The sequence below is a fragment of the Beta vulgaris genome, chromosome 7, assembly GCF_026745355.1.
Source record: "Beta vulgaris subsp. vulgaris cultivar EL10 chromosome 7, EL10.2, whole genome shotgun sequence".
In the NCBI taxonomy this organism is placed as follows: Eukaryota; Viridiplantae; Streptophyta; class Magnoliopsida; order Caryophyllales; family Amaranthaceae; genus Beta; species Beta vulgaris.
Genome location: NC_079208.1, coordinates 25,840,436 through 25,854,622, shown reverse-complemented (window position 1 = coordinate 25,854,622; position 14,187 = coordinate 25,840,436). Strand labels below are relative to the sequence as shown.

At 36.1% G+C, this 14,187-nt stretch overlaps 1 protein-coding gene across 1 annotated transcript; it reads left to right on the top strand.

The window, feature by feature from the left end:
• Positions 1 to 3,561: 3,561 nt before the first annotated feature.
• LOC104899062 (zinc finger CCCH domain-containing protein 32) lies at positions 3,562 to 10,793 on the top strand. The gene is made up of 7 exons (XM_010686191.4): positions 3,562 to 4,042; positions 4,212 to 4,354; positions 5,302 to 5,367; positions 5,464 to 5,583; positions 5,700 to 5,990; positions 6,079 to 6,393; positions 9,993 to 10,793. The coding sequence occupies exons 1-7, from the start codon at positions 3,970 to 3,972 to the stop codon at positions 10,371 to 10,373; spliced, it is 1,389 nt and encodes a 462-aa protein (XP_010684493.1). The 5' UTR covers positions 3,562 to 3,969; the 3' UTR covers positions 10,374 to 10,793.
• Positions 10,794 to 14,187: the final 3,394 nt, after the last annotated feature.

Sequence of the window (14,187 nt, the reverse complement as noted above, 5' to 3'; positions counted from 1 at the left end):
TCTAATTAGTTTATTAATACATTTTTTGATAGTCACACTAATAAACTATGTGCAGAATCAAAACAATATTGTTGTGGAGTGTAACTTATCTCTTTTTTTTTATTTTCTGTAATTTATTATTTCAAATCTACGATTGCGTTTGCACAGAGCCTCATTCTGTTCATAAAATCAATTTTTTTTTCCAAAAAAAAAAAATTTTTTTTAAAAAAATGAAATTTCCAAATCACTTATCTGCGTCGCACCTTAGGTAATGTGCGACGCACAATACCGCTCTATGTTGGGCAAGGGAGAACCACTTGTGTCGTACCGTATAAAGGTGCGACGCAAATAGCTGAACCATATGCGTCGTTTCCGTATACGACGCAGATCGTTTCTGAGTCATTTGCGTCGAGGGCTTTGGCGTCGCACCATAGTCCGACGCAAATAGGCGCCTCACATGCGACGCAAATTGCCTTTTCTCTACTAGTGATTGTCTTTGGCTCTTGTTGGCACATTGCTCTCTCGAATGTTTCTAGTAGCCATTCAAAGCTCTCTTCCTTTTCATTAGTTATGAAAGCGCATGCAAATATTGTTGGTTCCCAATGGCAGTTTATGCCAACAAATGGTGCACATATCAGTCCATATTTGTTTAAACTATAAGTGGTGTCGAATATCATAACATCTCCATAGGCTTTTAAGTCCTCCAACATCATGAAATCTCGCCCAAAAGTAGCTGACAATGTTGTTATGTTCCCCAAATTTCAGCCTGTAGAAGAATGCAGGATCATCATCCGTTCTTTGCTGAAGTAGGTCCAACACACTCTGCATATCCTTTCCTTCAACCAATCTTGTTCTGTACTGTGTGATATAGTTTAGATGGTCCCTTTTTGTGTGGCCCACTAGTTCCTCTGATCCACCCTCATGACACAAAAAGTTGTATGCATGCATTGGCTTTATGCCAAATTCAACCATTGTTTCTATTAGTTGGCCTTTTTGTTCAGTTATCTTTCTTTCTAATTTCAGATGATGTATTTCTTGCTGTATTACGAATTCATGGTTGTGTTGCAACTCATGAGCTACTACAACAAAGTCTTGGGCTCTTGGCCAAGTTTTTCTTGCTTAAATTTGACCATGGCTTTGCATGCTGTTCTTGTCTCATTGACTACTCTTTCCTTTCTTTCCTTGGTTGGCTCCTCAACATGTGGTATCTGAACATGATCTTGTTGTGTGTCTTGTTCTTTTGGTTCTGTTATTTTGTTTGTTGATTTTGAGGCTCCTTCCTTTGAGCAAACCAAGTAGAATTCGTATATAGAATTATCAATTCTCCTCCTCCTTAGAGTTTGTTTCCTAATACTAAATCCTAATGCTCTTGAGTGTGCTTGATACAAGTTGTAACCATCTTTGTGATCTGTAACATGTCTTCCTATTAAACTGCTACTGATATTCTCGTCATTGATGTACTTGAGATATTCATGTTCAGCTGTTGAGTTCATTGACAAAAAATAAGGACACTAACTGAAAGAACAGAAGCACTAACTAAAAACTAAACAAGTGTAGCTGAAAATAATTGTAATAGTATCAAATGAAAGAATCACTATACTAAATGAAATAATATAAAGACCAACTGAAAAACAAATAAGTCTAACTGAAAATTATAAGTATGATTCGAATAGACTTTTGTAAATGAAAATTTTAGATATACTAACTGAAACAATGTAAATCCTAACTGAAAGAATGAAATGAAAGGATCATTATACTAAATGAAATAATAAGAAGACCAACTGAAAAATAAAGAAGTCTAACGGAGAAATAAAGGTCTAACTGAACTTATTATTTTAGTCTAATTGGAATAGAATGAAGTAAAAGAATCATTAGACTAAATGAAATACTAAGTAGACTAACTGAAAAATAAAGAAGTCTAATTGGAAATTTTTAGTCTCATTGGTTATACTAAATGAAATCATATGAAGACGAACTAAAAACTAAATAAAGCTAACTGACAAATATAGAAGTCTAACTGAAAATTTTTAGTCTCATTAGTTATACTAAATCAAATCATATGAAGACCAACTGAAAACAGAATAAGTCTAACTGAAAAATAAATAAGGCTAACTGAAAAATAAATAAGTCTAACTGAAAAATATAGTTTTCGAACTGAAAATTTTTAGTCTTATTGGTTATACTAAATGAAATCATATGAAGACCAACTGAAAATTAAATAAGTCTAACTGAATAATAAATAAGTCTAACTGAAAAATAAATAAGTCTTACTGAAAAATATAGTTGTCTAACTAAAAATTTTTAGTCTTATTGGTTATACTAAATGAAATCATATGAAGACCAATTGAAAATTAAATAAGTCTAACTGAATAATAAATAAGTCTAACTGAAAAAATTTTAGTCTCATTGGTTAGACTAAATGAAATCATATGAAGACGAACTGAAAACTAAATAAGTCTAACTGAATAATAAATAAGTCTAATTGAAAACTAAATAAGTCTAACTGAAAATTTTTAGTCTCATTGGTTATACTAAATGAAATCATATGAAGACCAACTGAAAACAGAATAAATCGAACTGAAAAATAAATAAGGCTAATTGACAAATAAATAAGTCTAACTGAAAAGAGAAGTAACGTTAACTGGAAAAAGATGTAACTGAGACAATGTAAATGGTAATATGAAGACTAACTGAAAAATAGACTTTTGTAAATGAAAATTTAGACATACTAACTGAGACAATGTAAATGCTAACTGAAAAATGAGTAAATGCAATTGAAAATTATTTTTGTTGCACCTGTTTCTTTGTCGTCTTTTCCAGGTGATTATCCTTCTAATTTGTTTCTTTTTTTTCCTGATCTGCTATCTGTATCAAACAATTTTTGATATGAATTTATAAGTTGAGTTACTGTGTGAAAATTGTTGATTAATGTGAGATATGTGTTACCTTTTTCATTCGTTAGTTCATTTTTTAATGAACTTTCGATTTGTGAGTTCGAATCTTCGGTTGACATTCTTGCTTTAACTAGATTGAGAAGTCGAATGTCGAAATGAGATTTACTTGCAGGGATAAAGCGGATGTGTACGATAATTTCCCGTTGAACAATGGCGGATGAAGCTGTTGTTTTTGTTTCTTTTTGTTTTTTTTTCGGCCGTTATAAAACGCCTGGTTTTTGTTATGTTGTTGTCCGACGAGAGTGTTGTGTCGGACGAGTCCGACACAATACGTTCTCTATAATGAAATACCTACTCCCAAACACAAGTAGGTAGTGGTATTCGAACTTCTTAACTCAAAGTTATAAGGTGAGTTTCTCACCACCTCCACCAAACAAACTTGACCTTCTCCTGATTTCAAATAAGAAAAACTAAAAAATACGTATAAATTACTTTCAAAACAACCTAAAATACAAAAAAAAATTGATATTAAAAAGTGACTAAAACACATTGATATAGACGAAGTAGAAGATGAGCTAACCAAAAACCCAATCCGAGTATCGAAATTGACAGCCTAGTGAGACTCACCAACCAGACGAGTCTTTGGTAACGTAAGAAAGAAAAACTGAAAAAGGGAAAGAAGAGAAACAAAAGAAAAAGGTCCAAATCCAAACCAAAGAGTTCACACACACTCACTCTCACAAACTACAAACAGTCCGTACACTACTAGTTTCAGAGAGGGAGAGAGAATAACTCAAAGAAAAAAGAGAAACAAAAGGGACAACATTACCATTTCCCGCATCTCCTCCTCTTCCTCCTCCCTCCCTTCTTTCTGTTTTTTCTGATCACACTGACAACAGCCCAAAAAAAAAAAAAACAACCCCATTATTTCCTAAATATCTTCTACAATTATATTCGACCTCAATTCTTTGAGGAAGTGTAAATCATCCCTTCTTTTTTCACTATTTAACCTTTTTTTTCTCTGTTTTGTGTAGAATCATTTGTAAAAAAAAAGCAGCCTTTTTTCTGGATTCTTCAGTGAAAAAGAGTAAGAAAAATGGAGCTGTACGGAAGAAATCAGGGTTCGGAGGTGGATCCGCCAGCTGAATGGGGTGAAACTGGACTCGAAGGTAACAAAATTTTGATGCTTCATTTCATAATTTTGATTTCCCCCATTTCAATTTTTTTGTTTCTTTTTTTTTTGGGTTTTTACTTCTTTGTGTAATGTTTTTAATTTTTAGGGTTTTGTAATGTTGTTGATTACTGTAGCTCTGATTTAATTGTTGAGCCAAAATGTAGAGTCCATGTGGAGGCTGGGTCTTTCGGGCCGGGAGACATACCCGGAGCGGCCCGGAGTATCTGACTGTGTCTACTACATGCGTACCGGGTTCTGTGGGTTCGGTACCCGGTGCCGTTACAATCACCCTCATGATCGTGCCGCGGTGAGCCTCCTATAACCTTCTTAATTTGTTAATCTTGCCGACTTTTGTGTTCAATTTAACCTGCATTATGTGTTAGTATTTGTGGTATGACATTTCATTAATAATATAAACTCCTCTGAGTTTTTTTCTTCCTACTTTAACTATGTGTGTTTGCCAATGCAATTATTTGATCTTAAATATCTTTGAGTACATCTTAGTAAAAAATTTAACGGTTGAATATTGATACAATACTCGTTTAGACGAATCAAACAAAACCCCACATGACTATGTTTTCTCTTATATATTGAGAAGAATTTAGAAGATTCTCTCTAATTGTGAATTGTGTGAAGATTCAAAGTAGGAAGAACAAAAAGAATACGGTGGGAGTATTGTTTAGTTGTTGTGTAGTTTTATGTTTATTATCGAAAATTGCAGGTTTTATGTGTGTTCTTTTTCATGGATTTTAGAGAGAGAGGGCCTGTGTATGGCAAATGATTTGAGATATGTGTATCACATGTGCACAGATCAGAGAGATAACTGAGGAAAGTTTCATGTATTTGAAACGAGACTAATTCAAATGTCTGAGTTCTTGCATATTTTGAGAAAGTAGGTGCCTTTCCAATTAAGGTTTTGTCTATGAATCTACAATGTGTGTCTTTTGAGTTGTGGTTTTGTGCACATTTGACCTCTCTTTATCTCTCCATATTTGGGGGAAATGGATGCCTAATATAAGGCACTGAGGTTATAGTGGTAATTGTAGCTGGATGTCTGTTTTGTTTTGCATGAATTTAACACCTATTCTTCACTCTGCTCTTCTAAGTATGAAAAGTTGTGAATTAGGAAACTGATGCTACAATGCTACAAATAGACGATGTATTATATGGAAGCGGTATGTGAAACTAATGTGTTCTAAAGGGGTAAGTGTGCATGGCTGTTTCTTGACTTAACAGTGGTTTTGTTCTGTTCAGGCTGTAGCGGCTGCAAGATTGGTTGGAGGGGAGTACCCTGAACGTCCTGGTGAGCCTGTATGTCAGGTGAGTTGTCATTGTGTAACTTTATGTAAAACTATTACAAGTACGGAGCTCTAAATGCTTCATGCAGTTAATTGACTTGTAATGCTCCTTGTGCAGTATTTTTTAAAGACTGGAACTTGTAAATTTGGTACTACATGCAAGTTCAATCATCCGCGAAATGCTGGTGGATCATTGACTAATGCTCCGCTAAATATCCAAGGTTTTCCATTACGACCGGTTTGTATTCGCTTATCATGCTTGCATTCAAACTTCACTCATGCTTCTGATTTCTTAAGAGTCTATTTTAATAAAGTTGAGAAGTTAGATTTACTGTGATTTGCTTATCTGGACAGGGTGAGAAAGAATGCTCCTACTATTTGAAAACGGGGCAGTGCAAATTTGGGATAACTTGTAAATTCCATCATCCTCAACCAGCTGGCATGTCAATGCCTGCAGCTGCACCTCCATTTTATCCGACGGTGCAGTCTCCTTCAGTTCCTATACCTGAAACAGCAGCAGGGTCGTCCCCCAATTATAGGGTAGCTAGGCCCCCTCTTGTACCTGGTTCGTATGTTCCAGGGTCTTATGGTCCTGTGCTTCTTTCTCCTGGAGTTGTTCCCTTGCCAGGCTGGGGTTCCTATTCAGTAAGTTGATATTATAGTTTAATAGTGGGATGACTTACTAGCAGGGGTTAACAAACTTTTGAGTGATCTATTGGCTTCATTGCTGCAGGGACCTTTAAGCCCTGTGTTATCGCCTGGTGGTCAACCTACTGCTGGAGGTTCTGTATATGGAGTATCCTCACTATCACCTTCTACACCTGGTCTAGCGGGATCTTATCCTTCTCTACTGTCGTCTGATGGGCAGTCGATCACTGGTACCACAGAACATAAGTTTCCGGAGAGACCAGGTGAACCTGAGTGTCAGTACTTTTTGAAAACAGGGAACTGTAAATTTGGTGGCTCTTGTAGATATCATCATCCACCAGACGGGGGTGCGTCTGCTGCTGCTTGTTTTCTGGGACCTCTAGGTCTGCCCTTACGTCCGGTAAGCTTGATCTTGAGATTTATGTCTGTGTATATTGTTTATGTTCTATATTGAGTCTTCCTTAGGCCCTTTCCCCTGTCTTTCTTTTATACTTCATTGACATTGTTGATTTTGTTGCTTAATGCTGGGTTTTCTAAAGGACTACTGGTATGTAGTTTTTCACCGTCAAACTACTCAAAAAGGAGTACTAAAATTGTGCATTCTTGGTTTATAATCCTGAATTGGGGATAACTGCAACTACTTTCTTAAAGATGTTGGTGGCAGCCCAAGTCCAAAACCTGCCTGCTATGGTTCCACGATAGGATAAAATTCTTAGCATCTAAGATTCTGGACTTAGATTTTCTTGTTTCTATTTCATCTTTGTTTTGAGTTTGAGAAGGTTAGAATGTTTGCTCTGCTCTTACTATGCATCCTTTTCTTGCTATTTTATTGGAAAATTTAATAAAAGGTGTTGTAAACCAAAGGTATCTAACAAACTAGGATGTGTCTGGTTCTGGATTGATAACCTAATACGGACTCTGATCATTCCAGCTCAATGTAGATGAATTTAGTATTGCGAGGAGGTAAGATTTTCTCTGTTAGATCCTATTATGCTCCATTGTTACCTTCTTTCTTTTTGTTTCTCTGATTTTGCCATTTGAAAATGTCTTCCTCACTATGTTCTCTTATAAGGCTTTCACAGAAAAATATGGTATAATTAAACTCCTTGTATATGTGGTTATTGTCAATGTCTCCATTTTAGAAGCGACAATCATTCCTCTTGAACATCCCGTAAAATAGCGAAAGTGCACATTTCTAGAATAATATTTGCTCCTTCTGCCTAAACCCAACTGCTAAATTGCCTGCAAAGCATGTGGGATAGCTCATCTGTTCATCCTGTGCCAAAGTTCTGATTGCTTCGTAAATTAATCTCATGATGCATAAACCAATTTACTAATGCTTCACTACTACTGTAGTATGACACATACATCTGGTGAGACTGCTCTGTTAAGCCAAAACTGATCACTTGATGCTCCTATAGTCCACAAATATTGGCAAGGTGCAAACAATGTTGACACTTGAAACCGGGATTATGGCCCTGATATAGACATCACACATTTTTAAAGGATTTATGGACCTTTATAACTGTTTGCGGATTAGTGACTACATTGTTGAAATGAAAACCAAGTCACAAAGAGCTTTTTTGCTGAATTAAGGTGTCATTTAGCTCCTACAGGATATATGTTCAATAGGAATTGTTTTTTGACATCTTTAGCAGATGTTTCAAATAAGTTCGTTGGCCATATAGGAAGAACAAATTTGAGAATTTTAATTACTTAATCTTATGTTGGCGCAGTTATCAAATCTCTGGAGAATAAGCATAAATAATTAATGTATGTGATGAAAGAACTAACAAATCACTTGGTAATTTTGTTTCCCAAAGACAAAGGGAACTACTTGCTACAAGGACGAGGTGAGATAAGGTTCTTCGTTGCAGTGAAAGTTGTCAAGGAATGCGTCATTTCTTCATTTTCTTCTGCATTTTTTAATCAACCGAAATTAGAGTAGTCTCACTTCCAATTGGCTACGTCGCACTTGATTTACCTCCTACAAAAATCCATTTAAGTCGTTGATGCAATGCCTCTACTATTTGAATAAGTTGTGTTGAACATTTACATTGCCCTTTATTGTTAGCTTTTGTTAAGCATAATTACTGTAGATGTGAATTGGTCAGCTTTATTGTTGCTGTCATTTTTGTATGAAGATTATATTTGATTAATTTCTTGAAATAACAACAGTCATATCTTTATACAGGCTTTCGAGAGGTTTGTTATCTCCCTGAATACAAAGTAAAGAAAACTCTAAATGCTGTTCATCATGATTTCTCTCACTCTACTCTTTTTTATTTATAGCCTTTCTGATTCTCTTTCCCACTCTCTCCTCGGGATAACTCTCTTCTTTCCCCTTCACGCTAATCCTGAAACTGAAATAGAATACCTACCCCTCCCAGTTCATTGCATTTTTTTTTAAAGAATTGCTCAGTTCGGCAATCTAATTGTTTGGTGGTACTAAAGATAGGTATTTATAAATTGTTATGATGTACTGGTTGATAACCTATATAGCCTCTGCTGTGATATGTTCTTTTCATTTGGAAATGACTAAGACTTCAGACTCCTGTGATGTATGAATTCAGGGACATGTGACATCTAGTAATCGAAATGGGTGGTGCTCTGTACAAATTTGCCACTCATTTGCAGATTATGTTCATTTTTATTCTCTCTCTTATCTATTTCTCATCCTCCAGGATCTTCTTTATATTTTCTTCTGATTATGATCTCCAATTTCTTGATAGGCTACCATGGAGAAATGGAACTCTGAAAGTGCTAGTTAGGTTCAAAGGTCAATAACAGCAACAACAAAGCCTTAGTTCCAAAATGATTTGGGGACGGCTAACATGAATTGTCATAGGAAATCGTTACCATGACCAATGAAACAAGAAAAAGCAGGAAGTTAAAAACAAATAAACAAGGAAAAGGGAGAAAGTGAATTAATAAAAGTAAGACAAGAAAAAAAAATTAAATAAGAATAACGTAAGGCGTAAGAAAAATAAGAAAAGTGAAAAATGTAAGGATAGATAAAAAAAATATATGCATTTGAAAATATTATATAGAAGAGAGTCAAGAAAAGCCGGAGAGAGAAAAAAACAGCTTTGTAAGGAAAACAAATGAAAAGTCTAGAGAAAACCTTAAGAAAGGGAATATGTAAAGAATGCTCAATGCAACCGCAAGAAGTAAACTATGAAAGGGAAGACATAAAATCAAGTCAAGTCATCAACATATATTCTCTCTAGTGCATCCAACGCCATCCTCAATCCCAAGTAAACTCATATCATTCCCAATCACCTTCATCCAAGTTTTCTTAGGTTCAAAGGTCTTTGGAAAAATATATGTTGTAAAGAAATTACTAAAATATTTTGAATTTTTTTAGGAAAAAAAAGGGGGAGGTGTAATGAATTATTATATTGCATTGGTTATGTAATTACTCATATTACTTTTTTCTATTTTAGTCGTTAGATATTGAAAGTAAACTTTTCGGTTCATCTCTATTACGCCTTCATGCCAGCCTCATGTTAATTTGCTTGGACTTGAAGGATGTGCATTTATCTTCAATGATATGCTGAAGTATTATATTGCATTGCTTTTGTAATTATTGGTAGTACCTTTGTTTATGTTAGTCGTTACTTGTTAGATACTGAAAGTAAACTTCTCTATTCATTTCTATTACCCCTCCATGCCACCCTCATGTTAATTTTCTTGGACTTCAAGGATGTCAGCTATCTTCAATGACATGCTGAACCGCTCAATGTTACTGAAAATAGTCCAGCTAGAATTGTTGTAAAGTTATTCCCTCCTCCCACCACCTCCTCCCACCGTGGGAAATATAATTGACTCTGAAGTTCTCTGTTGAAGAAATTTAACATGCCATTTTCCAAATGATGCTCTGCACTTACTCTCACATTTGTAATGGACAGGTTTCCGACCATGCACCTTATGTCATGTTTCTGACCCAACATGTTTCCCATATCAAGTTAATGACTTATTACCTTTTAATTTCAACAGGGAACACAGCCTTGCACCTTCTATATGCAACATGGATATTGCAAATTTGGGCCCACATGTAAGTTTGATCACCCAGTGGGTATGATGAAATATAGTCCATCAGCTTCATCTCTCACTGAGACACCAGTTGCTCCCTATTTGGCTGGATCTTCAATAGTTACTTTGCCTCATTCATCATCTTCCACAGAGCTCCTATCGGAATATGCTTTAGGGTCTCCTGGGGATACTCAATCAAATAGGACACCATCTTCTGGTAGCACTTCTGTTGGTTTGACGGTGATTCAGACAACTACTAACGTTCAACGGTCTGGTCAAGGTCCTGTACTACTGAGCAGTAGCATAAGCATGGTAGAAGATGATGAAGCCAATCATTCAAGCTAAATTATATTTTGGAGCCACTCTTTTATGTTCAAGACCTTGAAAAGCAGAAGATGCCATCAATCTTTGTTATATTACTTCATATCGTAAATAGCTTGCAAGTCATCTCTCCAAAGTGACTTCTATTGTTATCAAGTTCAAGTATCTACACCCTATAGATTACCTCCCACTTCAGAACTTGAATATAATCTTACTGTTTATAATAGCTCTATATATGCTCGGAACTCATAATGCAGAATAATGATGTTAGCAAATAGCTGTGGACTCGTGTCCTTACTACTTGGTAATAATTGAAGGGAAGCATGCTCTGTAGCCCTTTGAGCTATGCTTCCCCGTGAGACACTGTATGTATATATAGGTACTCAATTTATCAGCGACTGCTTTTGTAAATGTTGTTACTCTTGTGAAGTTTATTTTGTGGCTGGGGCAATGGCCGTTGGGTGTAAAATAAAAGATTCAAGGGAATGGTAATAGATTATGTGCAGTTTAGTTCAAAGTGCCCTATGTTTGTGTTCGAGGTAGTTGTTTAGGTAAAAAGTTGCTTAAGGGCGAGGAATATTTTGGAACGTCGACAACTAGACTGAATCAACTTGATGAAATAAAAAAGAGATTAAGGGAATGATGCAAGGAAATGTTGGTAAAAAGTTTATACATGGTTATATGTCCACCAATTCACTAAGATGCAACCGTCACTAATTACTTACTACATTCAATACAAACTATGAAAATATATCTAAGTACAATAGTTTTGGTCGAATATGTAAATGAAGGAAAGCAATGTAAACAAGTACGAAAATAGTCTAAGTGTTTGCTTGAGATTGTTTTTAAGTACTCAGATTGTTTCTCGTGATAGCTTGTTTGACTGTGCTTTCAGCATTATATCCGCTATTTATAGTCCTTGATACGTGTGAAGCAGTTCCTACGCTCAAGGAGTTAATCTCCGCATATCTTAACTTCCACGATCTTCCAACATTTCCTTTTTACTTCAGTGGCCCTTCTTTGACTCGTTCGAAGTCGAACTCCTTAGCTGCACGTTCTACACCACTGACGAAGACCTCCTTGATTATAACATTATGTTGCGGCTCACTATCTAGACCATTTTAATAGTCGTTGCGTCACAAGACATTCCGTCTGGATCTATAAAATTCAGTCATAACATTGTTTCCCCAATTGTAGAAATAAGGATGTCAGCAAAGTCTTAGAAAATTGAAACTCGTGAGAGATAATACGGCCTAAATCAGGCGATAAGAAATAGCTACTAGTGATAACTCAAAAGACAACAATGATAACATAAGATACCAGCAGAAAGAAAAAAGGTAATTAAACTTCGCATTTAGTTATTATCCGTTAGGCTATGATATAACAATCATGACTCTAGCCATAGCTCAACTATAAAAACCACGCCACATGTTTGCTTTTCCACTCCTTCAAGTAGAGTTTCTCTCTCTTCAAAATCGAATCTTAGGGTTTCTCAATGGTCCATTGTGATTTGGCGAATCACATAACGTCTATACTTGTTCTCTTGCCTTTTTGTTTCTTTTTTTTTTTGGATTATGGGTTCAGGAAGATGTAGCAATAGACTGACCACTAAGGCTGTCAAAGATAGTGTTATCGCTAAATTTTCAGAATGACTTTGATGCAAGGAAACGAAGACGTTGACATGATCAGTCTAATACTCTGTATTTTTGGAGTTAATTCTTTATAATTAAGAAAATATAAAGAATATAATTAAAAGGTATTTTAGTATTATTTACAAAATAATAATAATATAGTTCGGTTTAGTTAATTTTGGATTTTAAAAAGATTAAACTAACTCCTACTAGACCTAATTATGCCACACTATAAATAGAGAAATAAGAATAAAAAAATCAGAAAAAAATACAAACTCTAAGTTTCTCTCTCCTCCCTCAGCCGTCTTTCATTCTCCCTCTCCCTCAGCCGTCTTTCATTCTCCCTCTCCCTCAGATTCTCTCTCAGTTTCCCTCTCCTCTCTCTATATCTTCTTCTCTCTCGTCGCCTCCTCTGCACCTTCGACAAGGTTGGCATGCGAGCGAAGTTATGCGAAGTGAAGAGTGTGTGTGTGATAAGTGCATTTCTAACGCACTTTATGACCTTCTTTTGGCTTGTTTTAGCTCCCTTTTTCTCCTTTTCTTCCTTCTTTCTCCTCACTTTTCCCTTCTATTTCATTCACTTGATCATACTTGATCATAGTGACATTTTGCTAGATTTTCGATCTATTTTGATCGAATTTCTAGCGCATATGCTTTCACCATGTTTGCTCGTGTTTTTATTGCAGGTATGACCCTTTTCGGGGCCGAGTAATGCGAGACATGGCACAAGGGAACGAGCTAGAGGATGAGAGGGAGCACAAGGTGCGCCCAGAGCTCCCCCCGCACACGATGGTGCGCCCGCGCCATCGACTTATTATGAGACATAATTACAGACGACTTCGGTGCGCCCGCACCTGTGTCTGGTGCGCCCGCACCAACTGCTGGTGCGCCCGCACCAACTACGGAGCATTTTTTACAAAAGACAGAAGACTCAGGTGCGGCCGCACCTGAGGTCCGGTGCGCCCGCACCTCAGCATGGTGCGCCCGCACCTCAGCATGGTGCGCCCGCACCTAATTATGGTGCGCCCGCACCATGCATTCCGGGAATTTAATTTCGTTCATTAAACCCTTTTTCTCTTTTAGTTTTAGACGGACGCTTTCATTCTAGTTTTCAGAGAATATTTTAGGGTTTTGTATTAGAGAGAAAACACTTTAGTTTCCATTGATAATTGAGATTAGTGATTATAGTTTGTGATTCGATTGACATTCAAGGTACTTTTCATTCAATTCAATTCAAAGTTTTAGTTTTTATTTCATTCTTTCCGTCTTTGTTCTTGCTTTGGATTATTCTCGATCTTTATTCTCTTAGTCCCATATTTGCGATTTACATTAGCTTAATTATTACTTAATCATGTTTAACCTTAGATTAGTCGTAGATTCATTGTTTAATTGCTTTAACTCCATGATTAGTGAGTAGTTTCATAATCTAGGGTTAGGGTGAAAGTATGAATTAGGGTTTTAAATGTGTTGTTGATGTGATTGTGATGTTTAGAGAAGTTTATGCATTGATCTTGGTGTTTTGAAACCTTAGGATAGATATTGATCACATTTATACTTTGGTATTTTGATTTCAAATGTTCCTATCGAATTTTGAACTCTTTTATCATCCCCAAGAATCAACTTAATTTCTAGGCCAAGATATTGGGTAGAAATTAAGGGGATCCTTTATTAGGGGTTTTCCAAACTTATTGAATCTCTTAGTCAATTAACTAAAGACCATTCGAGAGAGGATTTAGTTGATTGATTAAGTGATTACTCTTGAGGACCATTCGAGAGAGGACTCAAGTAATTTAGAGGGAAACTAAACCTTGCATAATCATCTCCGTACATCACAATCGCATTAGCAATCATTGGCTATTCTTATTCATACTAGTAACCTTAACTCTAGTGTTTTTTATCTGATATTTAAACTCGTGTTATTTGTTTGTTCGTGCTATTAGTTAGATTTAATCGATACCAAAACTCTTTCAAACCCCCAAATACCTTTCAATTAGGTAGTCTAGACTAGATAAACTTTAACCAATCCCTGTTTCCCTGTGGATCGACCCTTGACTTGCCCTTACTATTCCCTTAGTAATTGCTTGTTAGGATTATAAATATTGTTTGGAAAGCGGTTCTTAGTGCCTTAACGACACACTAAAAACCTCTTATCAGTGTGCGGAGATCGAGTGCGAGTGAGCGAACGTGTGTGGGCGTGGTTCGAGTGC